This window comes from Platichthys flesus, chromosome 23, assembly GCF_949316205.1.
Source record: "Platichthys flesus chromosome 23, fPlaFle2.1, whole genome shotgun sequence".
In the NCBI taxonomy this organism is placed as follows: Eukaryota; Metazoa; Chordata; class Actinopteri; order Pleuronectiformes; family Pleuronectidae; genus Platichthys; species Platichthys flesus.
The window spans coordinates 2,099,685-2,119,085 of record NC_084967.1 but is presented as its reverse complement, the minus strand read 5'-3'; the positions used below and the strand labels follow the sequence as shown (position 1 = coordinate 2,119,085).

At 42.0% G+C, this 19,401-nt stretch overlaps 1 protein-coding gene across 1 annotated transcript in view; it reads left to right on the top strand.

The window, feature by feature from the left end:
• Positions 1-19,401, top strand: part of large1 (LARGE xylosyl- and glucuronyltransferase 1) — a 104,815-nt gene that overhangs the window by 43,445 nt on the left and 41,969 nt on the right. The window contains exons 3-6 of the mRNA XM_062383149.1: positions 5,800-6,098; positions 9,803-9,885; positions 16,688-16,811; positions 17,051-17,222. Of these exons, the coding sequence (XP_062239133.1) occupies positions 5,800-6,098; positions 9,803-9,885; positions 16,688-16,811; positions 17,051-17,222 (678 nt within the window). The remainder of the gene's footprint in view (positions 1-5,799; positions 6,099-9,802; positions 9,886-16,687; positions 16,812-17,050; positions 17,223-19,401) is intronic.

The following is a 19,401-nucleotide window of genomic DNA, read 5'->3' as shown; positions in this document are numbered from 1 at the left end:
GGAGAGGAAATTGCTGCTGACGTATATCCAGAGTGCAGGCGGACCAGCTGTTAGTGCTGGTGGTATTGATCAAAACAAATCTGTGTACTTCCCCGTCTTGAAAGGCATCAACACTTTGATGCAACTCCTAAATGTGAACGGCTACTGCCTCATGGGGTTCTCATTGGAAAGTTCTGCTTAAAGGGAGAGTACACTGAAAAATGAAAATTCACTCATCATCTACTCACCATTATGGCGATGGAGGGGTGGATGAAGTGTTGGAGTCCACAAAACTCTTCTGGAGACTCAGGGATAAACAGCGTTCCAGTAGAATCCAATACAGTTGAATTCAATGGTGACCTACGCTTGCAGACACTTGGATGACACCACATGAGCAGTATGGAGGCTTGTTATCTTTTTTCTGTTGTTCTATTACGTCTGTAAGTGTAGGTCACCATTGACTTAAACTGTATCGGATTCGGCTGCTACAATGTTTACCTTAACTTTGGAAACAGCTGTTAAAGCCTCTGTTTCTGTTTGTTAGTCTTTTAAAATATGTTATGATGCCACTGTACACAACACACCTGAACACCCCAGATTAGTATATCTTGTCCAGATCAAATCTTAAATCATTAAAAATATTGTTCATTTTTAGCCAAAGCTCAAGAGGAATTATGTTGATTGAATGGAAAGATCATTAATCCAAAATAACAGCTTCAGCAAACTCAGTGGACTCTTCATCTATTGTTACATTTTATTAAATCCTACATACAGTATCTGCTTTTATTTTGAATGACGGATTCAATCCTCTTGGGCATGGATGATATCAGTAAACCCATCTGCGAGAGACATTCCGCCGTTCTCCGTTCTCCATTCTCTGCCATTTGAACGAAAATAAATGACGTAAATAATTTATTAGGTGTTGTCAAGCTGCACAGAAGTCCACTGACAGATAATCAACAAGACGGAGCAAAAGAACAGTGGTGATAGCTGAAATATTTCGAAAATATTTCCAGCTGATAAGATGTCTGTGATTCAGATTTAAGGATTAACGCTGGTATCCCGATGTCATCCCGGTCAGGAGGAAGACAGGGAGAACAGGATGTGGCTCCGCTTAATGTGGCTTGTGGTCTGGATTAGACTCTCACTCAAAACCCAATCTGTTAGTGTTGTGGCCACTATCCTTACAGCGGTCATGGTATTTGCCAATAATGTCTCTGTGTTGTTTCAGTTTTTCCAAGTTCTCTCCTTTAGCACTGCTGTGCATGTCTCAGTTGGCAGGCGTATGTATCAGATGGGTTGATAGGTAATCAGGTACTGGGTGTCAGCTCTTACCACCACAAACTCTCTCCACATATTTGTTGGTGTCTTCTACGTGTATGGCTCCGCCTTTTCACCGGGAGATATTTGTTTTTCATTTTGTTTTGTATCCCTTAACAGTGTCTACTCTTCCTAGCCCATGATTATTGTTTGTATTTAAGCTTTTAGTTGTTTGCCATCTATTGGCCAGGTATTCAATTTTTGAAGCATCCAATTTTACATTTAAGGATAGAAAAACAATTACACTTAACAAAAACTCAATTACAACAACTATTTACATTATATATTTATCAACCTTTTGTTCAATTTAACTTGAGAAATATACCATTGCATTTATAGCACTGTGCTGGTGTGTTATTCAGGCTCTGTATATAACAGGAAATGATAATAACGTCATTTGATATGCGATATTAAATTAATTACAGCACAATGAAACAACTAATTTACTTTTATTCCACCATGTGCTAACAGGGCAAAATGCTATCCAAGACACAGTTGGTCTGTCAAATGATTTATGGTCGGACCTGTTATCTGAGAGAGAGGAGGAAATGGGGGGAAATTTAGTGTTTGTTTGTGGATCAGTGAGTCCATGGTGTGAGAAGGGGTTCACTCCATTCCGGTAATTATAATCATATCATGTTACTTGCATGGTTGGGAGTAAAAGTCAAATATTAATCAAAGACAAACCTAATTTTGTTACATCACTCTACATATTACATTATGTATCATTTATCCAAAGCGACATGCAATAAGTGCATTCAACCATGGATGTCCAAACCCAGAACAGCAAGAATAACATAAATACACCAGCTTTTAAAAAAGCCAGAATACAAAGTGCTACATGTTAGTATATAGTATATATATTAATTTATTTTTTTGCCAGAGTTGACGACGGTTACTAGACCCTCATCCTTTAACTAAGGTGTAGTCGGAAGAGATGAGTTTTTAGCCTGCGGTGTTTAGACTTTCTGCTGCCCTGATGTCCATGGGGACCTTGTTCCACCATTTGGGAGCCAGGATTGCAAACAGTCGTGATTTTGTAGAGTGGCTAGGCGTCCCTCGCACTGACGGAGCAGCATGGTTCCTTTGCGGCCTGGGTGGGGGCTTACAAAGAGTTGTCGCTGGTGATGGTAAGGTCATGGGTGGGAGAGCCCTTCCCAGGAAGTAAAAGGAACTAGCTTGGTCTTGTCAGGATGATTTTCAGGAGATGTCAGTCAGACAAGCAGCTGCATGTGCTGCTACCTTTGTTTCAAACGGGGGATGTGTGTTGTGATCAACTTAGCTTTACTCTTTAGAGCAGGGGTCTTAAACGTTTTTCAGGCCAAGGTCCCCCAAACTGATGGCGAGATGGAACAGGGACCCCCTACTATATAAATTGCATAAAATAGTGTTTACATTATTCTGGGCCTAGTGCCATGTATAAACATAGCTACCCTGTTATTGTCCATTCAATACTACACTTGTGGGTAGTAGCACGCTAACATTAGAAAGGTGGCTCAGACACCTCCCAAATCCTCTCAGAATTATTTTTCATCTACAGTAATGTTTTTTTTACATTGTACAGTGTCTATTTCTCTGTACATTTTTAAAAATCTAAGCAAAAAAAAGTCAAACAAACAACTTTTAGGTACAAATACGACCATCTACAGAGTTTGGTCCGCCATCTCTTATTTTTGAGCTTCGCACTCTTTAGACGTGAGCATAAACGTGATCTGATTGGCTAGTGCCTGTGCTGTCGTATTTGCATGAAAGGGGAGAGAGCTACTGTGTGTAGCTGAATGTGTGCATTGCTGACTGAAAGTTAACGTCTTCTGCCTCAATTTATCTGTCGCTACAATATGTTGAATACATGTCAATGTGTATCTAAAGACAATATATACAATTCTGGTTCTGAATAGGTGAATTTTGTGGAAAAAAAAATTCTAAAAAAAAAATAAATAAATTGTCTCATCAACCAAAAATGTAGCGACCCCCCTGCAGTACCCACGCGGACCCCCTAGGGGTCGCGGACCCCCTGTTGAAGACCACTGCTTTAGAGGTATTGCTTGCTAATTTCAATTTCCTAATGCCTTTTTTTCCCAAGGGCTGGACATATATCATGTCGCCTATCGTATATCTCTCTCTGATGTCTTAATGCTCTCTCTAAAATATAGACCCTATGTCTCGGTTTCCTCTACGCTAGATAAGGAGGGGGCAGGTAGTTCAAACCTTTTGGTGTGCCGGCTGTGACTGGTCTTTCAGTGACCTCTTTAATATCTTGTCACTGAGGCCAGCGTGTCCACTCCACAGTGTTGTGCAGCTGTGTGAGCAGTGGTCCGTACAGGTTCATGTGATGTCTTCACACTGTCTGATCGGTTTCTGAAACCCCAGTTACCTCAGATAATCCTCGTGCCGAGTCAGAAGCACTGAACTGTCTGGTTGTATCTATGGTAAAGTGTGTGTGAGGCGTCATTTTCAAAGGAATCTTCTTTACCTGCTAACCGCTGCTGTAGCTGTTTTTCAGCTTCTGTTCAAAATGCTTGTGATGCTCTTGTTTCATCTTATTCACACAGTCTGGTTTCAATCTTGTTCTGGCAGCTTCTAACCATATGGAGCCTGTGTTTCATTTAACAAACCGGGTCAAGACTGAGGAAGCTGTGGCCTTAAGAGTCTTTTACAGCCTGGTTCATGCCCCTGGCTTAAATCAGAGTTTGCTGCAGTGATTGCAGGCCTGTGTTTGTAATGTATTTTCAAGTACTACAGTGCAGTGGCCATTCTAAACCTGCCTGTTTGGAATGGGCTGTTTGTTTGGCCTGTGGTAATACAAATGGAGCTTTCTTTCTGTAACTGTCAAAGTGACCTGCAGCATAATTGAGCTATGGCAAGTAAAGACCGGCTGCTTGGGGTCTGTGGAACCCTGAGGCTGCACCACCCCTGCTGCATAAAGTAGTGAAGTTGTTTGAGTCCACAAAACATTGTTGGAGTCAGGGCTACATAGTGTAGCATATTAATGACCTACACTCTTTTCATTTTTGGAGGAATTATCCCTTTAACAATGCATATGTCAACTTTGAAGCCGATAAACAAACCATAGACACAGATTTCTGGAATTGTAAAAATATAGTTTGATTTAAGTTTGAGTTCTTTAAATATCGGGGATCAGCCATTACATTGTCTCCTAGAAAGCATAATTTACCTCAATTATTTTTTAATATGCATCCAACACACTTAACTAGGAGCTGTAGCTTTCTAACCCTATGATACGTCTTATTTTCCAAGGGCTTCTTAATCCAAATACAGAGAGAGTTCCGGTTTCAAAACTATTAGACATGCAAACTTGACATCTGTGTTTACTGCTTCTTTCAACTGATGGAAGGTTTGCATTAAGATGAGAAGCTGCCGCCAGACCGTGTTGCGTGCTTATCCTTTGCTTACGAGAACGAGGGAGCAGAGAGGTGTGTGCGAGTTTTGCGAGTCTGTGCGTTTTGCTCACCTCACCCTATTATGCAAAGATACCATGCACTGAAAACTGACAACACAGGAAAACTGTTCTGCAACAAGCTGAATTGGTCAAAATGCAGTAGGTTACAGAAAAGAAACAATCACCTTTGGAAATATGTCTGTGTCAGCCCCATTATCGATCCTTTGAACTTCCAGTCGATCCACTGTCCAGGATGAATAGAGGAATGCACCAGATCTGATTCTAAAGTTTAACCTATTTGTTTTTACGACCCTGTTTTTTTGAGGGAGTGATACAATGCGTGTCATTTTGCATCGTTTTGTTAATCTTGTTTAAATAGCGAATGTACAAATCAGAGCGTGTTAGTGTGGTTGTGTGGCCCGTTGTCGCCAGCTGCACACCCCCACGAAATAAACACAGCATCCAAGAATGCTTGGTCAAGTACATTTAGACTTTTTATTTGACAATAAATTTCTCTAAGATGACTCCGCAACTTCTTCAGTTATTCCATTTGTAGAAAATTCCTGGAGCCCGTAATCCCTGAACAGCGAGCAATTACTGGAGGCAACCGAGTTATTATATCTTTTGCCAGTTTGGTTTGTGACCTATTTTCCTCTCTACCTCACCATCCACCGTCCTCTCACTTTGCCCTCTGTGCTGACTGACTGAAGTCTCTGATCTGACAGGTGGCTTATACCCCTGGACAGAACAAAGGTAAACCCTGAGACATGTATCGAACCTTGAGCCTATGGAAAGGTCTCGGGCAAGGATTTTTGGTCCGAACCCCCATAAAGCAAAATGTGATAGAAAATTTGGTTTTGGATTAGAAAGAGAGGACAATAATGATTAAATCCAAGATTTTAACATTTAAAAAAAGGCTGAAATGTTCTCTGAAGGTCTCGGAGGCCCTGAGGGTTCCCAACTGATTGCCTTCTCCTTCCATGCAGCAGCATTGTGTCAATATACCAATTTCAGTGCAAACATATTTTCATAATGTTATGCCCTAATTTTTTGGTTTTAATCCCCATGCTTAATCAATTTCTCCCTGACCTGTCCCACAGTGAAGCCCCTCCCTCTTTCCCCACTGGAAGTCCAGTCATCGACGGCGGTGGGCGGAGTGGGCGAGCGGCAGGCCCTGGAGCTGCGGGTGCGGGCGGTGGAGGAGGAGAACCGGGCTCTGCGCCGGGAGCTCAGCCAGCCGCCGAGGATCCCGCCAGCGCGCCTCCCAAACGGCAGTCACCGTGGCAACCAGAGCCGAGCCCACTCGGAGGAGGGCACCGGCGACAACGAGGGCCAGAAAGCGGCGGCGGCGGGGAACAGTTCCGACTGCGTGCAGCAGCCGGTTGTGGATAAGTGCGAGGTGAGACAACAGTTTAAAAAACAACTGCTATAACAACAAGCTGTTCCATTGTCAGCAGACCACTCAAAGCTTTCTCGCGTGGGAATACATTATGACCTCGGAGCTAGTTTCCAGGAACCAGAGGGCCATTAGCACATTGTGGGAACCTGTTAGAGGCTGTAATTGCCTTCGTATTAGCCTAATCCACCAGCAGTGTTGATTTGCTGTTGGGATGTGGTTCTCTGGCAGTGGGCTGCGTGATGTGAGATCTGTGTTACAGCCATGCACTGATAGTACCTCCCTGCATCACAGCACATCAGCTTTCAGCTTATTGGGAGATTGTCTAGATGAGTGCAACAGTAACACGCAGTCACAGCTAAGGAGTTCAGGGTAGTGGTTTATTGCCTTGAAACAGGGTCATGGGCTTTACATACAAAACTTATTTTGTTAATTTAGTGTTCATGTTATCTCTTTTCCTTCTTTATTTTCATATCCAGGCTGTTATTTTTAGACGTGCAGATTCTGTGAATTTGCTAATCTGGCCTAAGAGATTCGATCACATGTGGGCAGTGCAACGTTTTTCTGGTGTATTTTTCTATTGGCATAAGATGCATCCTGAATGTGTCTCTTGTGCCCCCCCCCCCTCCTCATTTATGTATGTGGAGGCATATGTTGCAAAGTGTCCCCCTAATCGGCTTCACACTTGGCAACTGTATTATTATAATAATAATATAATCTGGTGCTAGTTGGATATGTGATACATTCAATATTGACACAACTGTAATAAACAACCAGCTCTCTCTAGCACTAAATGGGGATGGGTCAGTGTGTTGACCCAGTTAAACACGTCCTCTTTGACCTCCTCAGATAAATTGTAAATCGCTGCCAGGTCATTTTGATAATAAGATATCTTTACCCCATATTGGGCATTACATTACTTTACATTATTTTATTTAACTGACGCTTTTATCCAAAGCGACTTACAATAAGTGTATTTAACCAGGAGGCTACAAACCCAGAACAACAAGAAACAAAACACACACATTAACAGTGCTACTATGGACGGCCCTTTGTCTATGAGAATGGTACAGCCGTCTGGGAGCCGTCAGTATCTTGCCCAAGGACACCTCGTTATGGGTAAGACTAGGATCAAACCACCGACCTTCTGGATAAAAGATGATCGTCTCTCTCCCCTGACCCCCAACCGCCCCAGCGAGTGCTTAGTACTCTCCACTAGTGATCAGATCACTCAGGATAGATGTTAATACCAGGTCTGAATGAAGTCTGTATGTCGGTCATGCGATAGCTTTGTGACCTGTTCAGGGCGTTTCCTCCCTATCACCCAATGTCAGCCCGGATTGGCTCCAGATCCTCTGCGCCCCCTCAAAGGATTAGCGATATAGCCATTGGATCAATGCAATAGGGTTAATAGGGTCAATTTCAAAATATGTATATTTTGAAATTGACATATTGAAGAAGCTTGACAGAGAGACTGAAAGGGATAGTTAGAAATTACACTGCAAACGAACCCTTGTTAATTATTTTGCCTATTGCACACAGTATATCTCAGTACTGTAGTATCCTCAGCTGGCTAATTTCTGCCCTGCAGTTTTATTAGTCGGGCTCTCTTAAGTACTCCAGGTTAATGATGACAGTCTGTTTCCCCTGGTGTCAACAAGTCCCATGTTTAGAGCCAAACCAATAATGAATATTCTAGTAACAATTAGTGTTTGTATCAAAGACTGAGATATCCCATTCGTCTGAGCCATGGAGACCATAGTTAAAACTATTAAAAAACAGATCCGTGAGAAACAGTGTGGCACAGTGTAACATATATTTTGACTCAGTCCTTAATTCATTGTCCTGCTGTCAGAAGTACTTAGTCACCAATAAATGCCCTCTTTACTGCTTTTGAGGAACCATTGCGAAAAACTCAAATTGTTTTCAGTGGGAACGGATGGGTTCGGACATGAGTTACTTTCCTCGCATCTAACAAATGTTTTGCTTTCATAAATGTAATTTGTTCAAGGCTGCAGCCGGTTGCGGCAATAGTACAGATTTTTTCATGGAACGACAGTAGAATAAGCACTTCAATGTTTTGTTTTTCTCTTGTATACCTAATACAATATTTTTGATAAAATGTGATAATTTAAACCATTGTAAGACACTGTTGGAAATCCTGACAGAATGCTTGTCTTCCATTTGGTAAAAAACATCCCTCATGTTTTACAGAATATGATACTAGTATGTCCAACCAAACTGCCAGTGGGTCACATTAAATAGTCGGCTCAATGGGCATGAGGTTTTGACATGAAAGATGTTAAAATAAGGGCTGTGCAGTTTTGAATAAGCAGAATACTCCTGTATTAAAGAAATAGAGGGGCAGACTGTTTATCAAGATGGAAAACATGAGTGCTCCCCAAAACTAAAGCCACCGCATTTTGATCGCCAGCTGGTGGCTATCTGCAGTACAGATCACAACCCTACATACTGGCAGGTTGTTACTGTGCAAAGTCCAGCTGCATATGAGCAACATGGCAGCTTTGGTAGCCTGGATATTTGGGCTTCATTTCTGGACAGTGAGCGGACGTGGAGACGCTTCTCCACGTTTTGAGGCAGGATACACTTTTATCCCACTTGAGGGAAGTGTCTCAGTACATCACACGCTATCAGAATCCGTGTATAGTTAACTATTAAATACAGATGACGTTTGTATACACACAGTGTTAAGCCCTTGGCAAATAGGAGCCTATACTGTACATTCATCAGGTATTTTAGAAGAGTAGAGCAAGTGGGCCGTACGCAACACCAGGAGAAATGAGAAAGTAGGAGAAAGTTACAGATGCACAAACATTGATTTAATAAATGTCTCTAAATGCATGTCAAACTGCTAAAGCTGCACCCTGTGCTTTGGAAGAATGACGTGACTTCCTAACAGATTTCATATCTCTTCATAGCTCAGAATGCAACTAGAATAGCAGCAGCAGCCTCAGAGCTACCTCAACCCCCAGCATCCACTCTCTCAAGGCAGGTGTGTGTGATTTGAGTGTAGTGCTGAAAAAAGCCTATGGTTGTTGTTTTTATATCACCACCCTCGGCTTTCCTCGTTCTGCCACTGTCACTCACACTCAGCCTTCAGTCACTGTTCAAGCAGCCAGCTCACTGCAGGGGAAGCAGAGCTCCTTCAGGGTCATAGGAGGAGACATCTAGGGAGGGCATGTGTGACTGTAGCTCCTATCCAGCGGTGTTTGAACGTGACCCCTGCTCATTTGAAGGGTTAGCCCCTGCTCCCCTGATCCCTGGGGGAAAGAAAATGAACATGGAGTTGTGATATGTCAAGCTGGCAGTGTGGCTACGACCAAGGGCTGTGGAAGGGCAGCTCAGTATAAGTTGTATCTGTCTGTCTGTCTGTCTAGCATATCCTGAGGACCGTTCATTTTATCGGCTTCTCACTCTGCATGTGTTTTGTTATGGCCCCAAGTAGGTGCTGTGTTGACTTAAGTGCTATTTGGACCTGCGACCCGTAACACAAACTGTTGCTCACTGGAATGGATATCTTTTTTGTTTTTGCCTTTGATTATATGTATTTTTCTCTTCCGGTACTTTTCCTCAGCAAATTCAAAACATGTTCCTTCCCTGTGTCATGCAGATTAAATGTCTCTTTTTCTAACCTTTTCTTTTTTCCAGTGTATTTATTCTAATCCTTTACTCGTTTCCCTCCACAGACCATCCACGTGGCCATCGTATGCGCAGGTTACAATGCGAGCCGAGACGTGGTGACACTGGTCAAATCTGTCCTTTTCCACAGGTAAAGCAATGCTCCTTTCTCACTTCCTACACCAACACTTTACCATATACGGCATATACAGGTAGCATCCCTCAGGACATTGTGTGGTAAATATGACCACACACACAACCTCTCTCACATGTCATGTTAAAGTTGTGTGAGTATTAACACTTACTATTTACTATTAGTACCTTAATATTTACGTGACTAATAGTTGTTTGATAACACAAATTAGTTAGAAAAACTGCTTGGCAACATATAAATATAGTTGCTAGGGGATAGACACACACCACTAAATGTTTGAGACCCATGATAATGCACCGCATCACTTTAGATAAGTAAGTCATATTACTTAATACCGTCAGGTGATTAAGTTTCAGAGCTGACCAGCCTCAAGGTCAGGAACAATAAGGTCTGAAAAACAAATTTGCCAAGCTATCTCTGCAAATATAGAGAGAATCAAAATATTATATTGATCAGAAAATGATTACCCATCAAATAAAGTCACATGAAGAGTGAGGAAGGCCCACTGAACTCTACAAAAGGCATGTGTTCTTAAAACATGCATTATTTCATGTATCTCTGCATCCTATGAAACTATAAACACAACCAAAGTTTCTATGAAAATTATTTATGATCCTAGGATATTGTGCATGTAGACATGATCTACACTCTGATTATCCAAACATTCATCAGCATCTGCATGGTATAACTACCTCCATCATGACATTGTTATGAAATAAATAAAGTATTAGCATTACCGATTTATTGAGCCTGCTCAGGGAATGCATCGCCCCTCCGATGCGTTCCGTTGCAGAAGTTTGAAAGTACACAAATATTCTCTTGCAGAAATATCTGACAGAATCAGAGGGCAATTATATTTACCCTGAAACTTCATCTCGTATTTTTTTCATCCAGCTCTTTGTTGTAAAGAAAGAAACGTGTGTCAAGTCAGTCAACCTGTTTAGTGTGATAAAGGATGTGCTGGACCTGACGGATGTTGAAGGCTACTCTCCACTCACATAATTTGACACTGTAGCATTTCACTGTTAAACAGCGTGAAACATCACTTGATGTGCAGCATGTGTCATTAGTCACATGTAAACATGAATAATGAAAGGTTTATTACGCATTGGAGATATGAGGATCCATTAGCAATCAGTCAGTGTGCATTCAGCATCGCGGCTTCTTACAGCACTTGTTAATTAGCTTCAGAGTTGCAGGTGAATTAATCATAAGTGCAATTATAATTAGATTTCATCCTGACAGAATTCAAGCTTTAACTCCCGCTGGCAGAGACACTTTCACCGTGTTGGTTATTTTTTTATTTTAATGGCCACGGGAACTTCAGCAGCACTGAACCTGTGTCTGGTTAAGATTTCTGCCTTCTGCCTGAAAGAGCTGATGGTGCTCTAAAGGAAACCAGAGAGTCTAACTACTGTTGTGTTTATCACAATCGGAAAGATTGATCCCTGCAGGAACATTGCTTTGTTAAAACTCTACAACGTGTAATTAGGAAAGGGGAAATAAATAGGAACCAACCGTAAAGAGCATTATGAAATGGTAATGATAATAAATACATACTCATTATCTGAACATTCTAATTTGGATTATGCTTCAGTGTCTTAATTATTTCATGAAATAATCAAACTCACTTGAGAGTCAACTTTGCTAATAAGTGAACGTTTAACTCTTTGGCAGACGCCTTGTCTCTAAAGTCGAAGTCAGGAGGAAATCAGGTGTGGATTGTTTTTTCCTTATCATTTCTAAGTAGCTGCCGGCCGGCTTATGAGCCGCTGGCTGACCGACTTGACTATCGCCGGCACAGTGACTGCCCTGAACATATTGTATATAGGAACACTGTTGTTGTTGAAGCTACAAAGACGCTTCTCTCTCTGTTTGCTTTCATGATTTGTTGGTTTATGAAGATCTGCGGTAAAAAACAGGAACCGTTTATTTTTGTTGTATCTGTTTGTCGTCGTTGAACTGGATTGAACCGAACTCCGGACGTTGAGCCTGGGGCAGACGCACACACACCCTCACCTCTTTCCTATTCTTTGGTTAGTAGTTTTATGTGAAGTCAAGTTCAACATGCTCTTTAGAGTTCTTCTCTTTACTGTTCCAAATGTTGGTGTTTTTTTCATAAAACCCTGACATTTTTTCCTCCAGCTTTTTAAAACCCTATATTATCCTGTGTCACTATGAGCCAGTGGGTGCGATTATGATGGTTCTAACCATTGACAGATAAAAAAAAAATATATATATATATATATATATATTTTACACTGTGCTATTGTTACCTTTAATAGAGTAAATGATCTGGGTACTTGGTTGTTGGCTACAACCAGCAGGGATTTGTTATATTCTTCATATGAAATGTGAGTGCATGAGCTTCGGTAGCTTCAGCACCATGGACAGCGTCTGATGGCTTTAACAATGCAGAGCACAGTTCGGCAGTGGAATGGAGGAAGGGTGAAAGGATAACATCAAGGTTGTGTATTTTGTCTGCATGTTGGTCATTTTACTATCAGAACCTCCCCTCATCCCCCCTCAAATCAGATGACAGGGCTAGGTCAACACTTACTGTGTTCTCAAAGCAACATCTACAGCGCTGCTGGCAACCGCTGACAAGTCTTGTCAAATATGATAAATAATTTGATAAACACCGACACTGCTAAAATATGTTTTATTAATGAAATATAGAATATGCTATAAATTACCTTCCCTCAGTAATGGAGAGCCCTGGAGAGTTGCTCATTGTGTGACTGATGCTGTTCCATTTGAGAGATGGCCTCTTTCTGCTGTATTCAGTCAGACCGTGGGGCTTCTCATAATTTGCTCTGTCCAACGCCGACTATAAGTCTTGTCGGGAGAATCCAATACTGTCCTCAGCAGTAAACCGACAGGAGCAGTCATCTTTTTTAATTTTTAAATGAGCTATGTAACCTTTACTGGTGGAATTATTGATAAATCCTATATGTGAGAAGGAACAGCTGAAGCAGGGCAGTGTTGGTACATTTCAAAAACGTTCAAAGTGAAACCACAGGTCACATCGCAACTCCTACCAAAACCAGATCAGCAACTGCCTATAAGGGTCAAAATCTGCCTATTTTGCTGATGAGATATGAATGAAAGATATCAAAATGAGCCATGCATTGCAAAGCTGCTCCATTCTCTAATACCCAGTCTGCTCTAAAAAATATCCAATGACCCATGTGTTATATTATATATATGACATTTCCATTGATGGAAGGGGTATTGCAGTATCCGCCATTACATTTATACAAACTTAATATTTACGGGAGGTATAAACCGAGGCACACATGTCAGACACACTAAACACGATAGATCACTATAATCAAGGTTAGGGCTTTTTGCCCTCCACGTTATATATCACACAATCAGAAACCTAACATCCACTCCGAATTTATCTGAATCTTTATAAATTCAGAATGGAAACAGGCAAGTTGTTGCTTTGAACAAGAGATCCGGACATAAATTCTTACCTCAGGACATGAAGGCATAGTGAATGTTCAGGAAAGAATTAATAAATATTAAAGGGTGAAAGAGAACGAACAGGCACGTGATGAATCCAATCCAGACGGAACACGACACAAACCAGACTCACACAGGGAGCAGGTGAAACAGATGGAGGGTGTGAACCTGAGACCGAAACACAGGCAGGAGTCAGGATAGCAGGCAAGCAGGAAAACCCACTGGGTGGTTCGACCATTGGACAAATCCTGGGTGCAAAGCTGGGGCTTAAATATGGTGGCAGCTGGTGGCCCTTGATTCAACAATGATAGGCAACAGTGATCACATGAAGAGGAGGAAGGATAGAGCAGAGCGGCCAGCAACGCCCTGTATCAGCACACACACTCACAGACAGAGGGAGAGACAGACATGACACAGAGGGGGAGAGGAAAACTAGAAACAAGAGGAGAAGGAGGCAGGAGAACTGCAGAACCCAAACCTATGTGCTTTTTTTACAAAATGCATAAAATCATTCTTCATGGAATCTATGGATTGTCATGATTATCATTCTTCCTGAGCCTATTTGGTTTGCAAGAGATCAATCATAGAAAAACTGTTTTACACACTGGACTGAGCAATGTCATCCACAGGTGTGACCTTCTGCTGATACTAACTCATCAATTACTACACTTTACTAGAAATGCATAAAAGTTGAAGTAGTGACCAACACTTACTTGACACTGCTCTTAATTTTGACATCTGCTCTCTATTATAATTGATTTTGTGATGTTCTTAGAAAGGAGGACCAATGGTTCGTCTTCTCAACAAAGATTTTTTTATCAAATTCAATAACAGATGAGTTCAGGTTTCTGATGTGGGAGATGAACCCCCAGCTTAGCTGAAGTACACAGGTAAAGACCTACAGAAGCATATAATTAAAACAAACTATGAGGAGACAGAGAGATGCATAACGACAACAAAGAGACACAAAATGATCATAAAGAGACACAAAATGGCCACAAAGACACAAAATGCCTGCACTCACACTGTTTATGGGCACAGGATCCAGTCAAGGGCTTGTTGCTGTGCATGTGAAAATCCTTTCTATTTGTACTACTGTGTATGCCAGCTTGTATGATTCTGATGCATTCTGACTGCTCTCAGCCTCCTGTCCTTATTGAGCAAGTGCAGCTGACACATTCATTCCCTAAGTCATTCAGCACAAGACACCGGGGCCGTCCTCACATCGCCGGTTCAGTGTCGCTGTATCTTGACCTGATTAGAATGCTCTGAATACCTAGTTTACACCCCACACATCTTGTCTGTGTGTGTGTGTGTGTGTGTGTGTGTGTGTGTGTGTGTGTGTGTGTGTGTCTGTGTCTGTGTCTGTGTCTGTGTGTGCGTGCGTGCGTGTGTGTGTGTGTGTGTGTGTGTGCGCGTCGGTGCGTGCGTGCGTGCGCGTGTGTGAGTGAGAGATATATGGATAGATATAGAAAGAGTGTACAGTCTTCTCTGGATGAAGCTTTTGGCCATCGTCTCTGCATCCAGCCCAAGTCTCTAAAGCCAAATTACTTGCTTTATCTGTAGCTTCCAGTCACATCACATTTCCCTCATGAGCAAATAAAACTGTTGATGAAGATTAAGAGAGACATGCACATGATGTACTCAGGATGTTTTGCTTCCTAAACGTCAAAGCGAAAACTCTGCATGGCAAGATTAGATCAGAATGTGTTTCAGAACACAGAGCTCTTTTCTGGTAATAGCAGAAGATTAAGCCATAAAATATAAAAGGTCTGAAGCTATAAAATAATTTTGCTGAGATAAAACACAGTAAAAAAAAAGCTGTGAAACTAGTTGATATTTTACCTGTAAATGTCTTGTTTTATTTCATTTTTTAAAGCTCAGCAATTTCCTTATAAAACATTTAAACAAGAGATGTTTGAGAATATTATGACTTGGTGCTAAAAGTATTTTGGGTGAAAAGATGATGTGTGTGTGAATCCAAACACACTACAGTGCGTGTGCTCACAGTGATGAAGGACCATGTCACCCAGCGTGACTCACTGATGGGATTTTAATAGGTTTTTGTAAACAATGGAGCTTTGCTCAAGCAGGATAGATGCATATGAATTTTCACAATCATCAAACTATGATTTGACTCTTCATGTTGCGCGGTTGTGAACATTGTCATCCCCGGAGAAAGGACGACATGTTCCATCGTAGAATAAAGATGATCACTCCGGCAAACTTTGCATTGATTCGCAGGCATCCTTAGGTAAGTGGAGCTGAACCATACAAGCAAACTGACCCCTGCAGAATAACAGAGCCGTCACACACCCCCTCTCTGTAGGGGTCAGGCTTTCAGGCCTATATTGTTCTCTGGCATATACCACGCAAGTAATCGCCCACCTGTGGAGAACATGGTGAAGGATGAGTCATCTTGATGTATCACTTTTTTACATCTGTGCAGACCAGTGCCTAGGGAGGGTTTATGCACTCCAGCTCTACAATGATATCCTTCCTTTATAGATGCTTGACAGATGCTTTCGGACACTGATGTCCAAACATTTTGTGAGAATACAGCAAGAAAATTCACAGCGAGCCAGTTTGCAGTGTTTCAAACACGTGAGTTTCCAAGAAGATGCGGACGAAGACGAAAACTTGGCAAGGCAACAATATTAATCATATCTTGGCAGTGAGGGCTAACATGTCGTTGATGTGTTCCAAACTGAGCTTTCCACAGTGGAATGTGTACATCACATCCTGCCTCCTACATGCTGAACTCAGGCACCATCCCTCACCAGAATGTTCAGGATATTTTCGCATGTGTTGTGAAGGGGTCCGATCGGGTCGGTTTCCCGCTGCAATCTTCATATGTGAAAGCCAAACTCTGGAAAATGTCCAGTCCCAATTATTGAGGTTTCATGTTACCGTTGACAGACTGTTGTTGCCGGCAATCTCATTGCTTCCGTATCTTTCGTCCACCAAGGTTCCCAGCAGTGTTTACTGACGTCTCTTCAGTCACTGCTCCTTTTGAAACAGCCGGTTGGGTGTCTTTGTGTCTGTAGCTGCTGCCATCTATGCCCCAACAATGAACCCCTCGCCGAAAGTCGCTCAGATCTTTTCCTCTTGCATGCTCAGCATTTTTATAACTGCTGCAAAACATGGTGGGAGCTTTAATGCATAATTGTATCACGAGGTGCAGCTGAATGGAAGCATCAGCATTCGGTGTCGTTCCAGTCATTTGTTCACGTTTTCCTTTAATGTTAACTGTCCGTTTAGGATGTTTCGGTAATAGAACAACAGAATGTATTTAACCTTTGGCGTGTGCATGTGTGTGTCCCTACAGGCGGAACCCTCTACATTTCCATTTCATCACAGACTCCATTGCTCAGCAGATCCTGTCCTCTCTGTTCCACACCTGGATGGTTCCCGCCGTCAGGGTTGATTTCTACGACGCAGATGAGCTGAAGGTGAGGAACACCAGCCGCTCTTCACTTTACTAACCCCTTGATCCCCCCCAGAAACACAGAGAGCAGTACTCAGCCTCACTTTCTCTCCTGTAGCGCTCGATGATGTGCTACCCGTTTTACTCCTCCGGAGAACGCTATCGGCTCTGTAAACCATCTTTAAGAATGATGTTATGTAAATTGCACTTTTATTCACTTCATTTAACAGCAAATGATCCCGATCTTTCCTCTGTGTGTTTCAGAGTGAGGTGTCATGGATCCCGAACAAACACTACTCTGGGATCTACGGTCTGATGAAGCTTGTGCTCACCAAGACGCTGCCGTCCGACCTGCAGAGGGTCATCGTTCTGGACACTGACATTACCTTTGCCACAGATATCGCTGAACTCTGGGCTGTGTTTCACAAGTTCAGAGGTAAGACGGCTCCCATTTTCCATCTCTTGATAAATCACCATGAATATTTTGGTTATCAGTTTTCAACAGTAGCTGATTTAAATCTAGACAAATTAAAGATTTAGCTGTTTCCCATAGGTGTATGTTGTGGAAAGCTTTTGCGTACAGCATTTAGATGGAGCCATTCACTCGAGTCTGGGACAGTATGTGAGAGTAACATTCCACTTATGGATCAGGCTCCTGTCTTTTTACTACTTCACTACATGAATATGCAGCTTGTCAACTTCTTACCTGACTGGCTTGTCTTTCAGAAGTATGGAATTCATGCATATATACAACAAAATCAAACAAAGTGTTTGTACAGTTCAGCTTTTGTTCAGTAGTCCTGCAAATAGGAATTAAAATCAAAGGTGGCTAAAAATAGCTTATTAAAGCAATATTATTTTCTTTAATAGTAATATAACTAAGGTCTAACAACCATTTTGCCAGCACTAGTGGACTGATGGATTGGTCTGTCAGCAGCTTGACAGGGTTTTGTCTATCTGTTTCGAGTAGTTAACAAATACCGTGTTGAGCAAGCTGTATCCAAGTCAAGCTGAGCTGTGAAAACATTTAATGTCAAATTTCCGGCTGGCAAAAGTAGCTGTCATTTGGCTGAGAGTTGAAAAAGTACAGTCAAATAAAGGGAGGAACTCAAAATCCCACAGATTCAGATGGTTGCGACAAAAAAACTGAGGGCCGAATGCAGAAACTTCTTTCTTAAACAGTTTTCTTACCTTGACAAAGGGGTCATGACTTTTACTTTTATGCTAACCTCACCCCTGGGATGTTACTAAAGAATGGAAGTTTGTCAGGTGAACACAGTTTACTTATTTTTAAGTGCTCTCCCGGGCCTCAATACCACCTAGCCACGCCATGATCACTGTTGCCCTGACTCTGGCTCCAAAATGATTTTGAAAGTGCAAAATGGTGGCACCCCTTGTATATTGTAGCTTTATTTTTGACAGTGCATGTTGTACTCTGGTATTGTTGATAGGCATCTGTCATTATGTTTGCATATGGTATAGCCCACAAAGTCATTCTATCATCTAGGTCTGGGAGAGCAGCTGTATTTCTCTCTCCTCTCACGTTATCCAACAATGGCTTATGCAACAGTATGACTCACCATGTACGACTGAATCAATATGTGGTTGTGATCCGCCCGGTAGATGCTGTGTGTTATACAGGTGGTGTTTCTGTGAGTCTGGGGGAGTGACTCTCCATCTTTTCTTGTACCACACTGGTCAGAAATATATGCCCGGACCTGTCCTGTGTAAATCCAAACTGGCATTCAATAGCAAAGTAAACTTTAAGGAAATGTTATGCAATACATGGTTTTAAGATAGAAATTATATTTATTAAAGGAAATGTTTGTAAAATGTCTCGAAATTTCAGCTACCATCTTGCTTATGTAAACCTTACAGAAAACAAAATATCAAAACATACTATTTTGGTTTTCAGGGGGAGTTACATGTCTCTAACAGTGTATCAATCCACTCAGTGCTTTTTGGCTCAATCCAGTCGATGGCCGTAGGTGTTTAATACAAATACCAAAAACCTGTCAACTCCTCTGTTGGAGTCTGGGAAGGCTTTGCAAGTAAAAAGTGGGACACTTCCCACATAACATTTTCATAGTTGAAGTATCTCTTGAGTGCACGGAATATACGCCCCTAACATTCGCTGGTCTAAAATGAGTGGGACACATGGCTGTCGTAGTGCTTCCATTTTAGCCTCAGCGCACCATCAGGTTCGGCCTGTATCGTCGATCACAAGGTCAAAACACTTGATGACGCTAAGGCGCACAACTAGTTATGACCCTAACATCCGCCGGTGGCCACTAACACCTTCAAACATTACTGGTGGATGGTAACTTAATTAGTGCAGAAGACCTTCGAACGTACGAGGGGCATTCATCGTCTGGTCATTCTCGCCATCGTTCTAAAAATGAAGAGAATCCAAACCTTGCCTTTGAACTGAACTGGACCAAATGTTCAATAATCTCAAACTGACATGAGGATCCAAGGAGAGAGGATGAAACACTGACCGCTTTCACAACTCTGCACCCTTCGTCAATGTATCCAGTGGGTATGATGTTTAAAGCGTGCTCCCACACCTTCCTGAACACAGTTTCGGGCTGCACCCATCAATGTCCATGATCCTC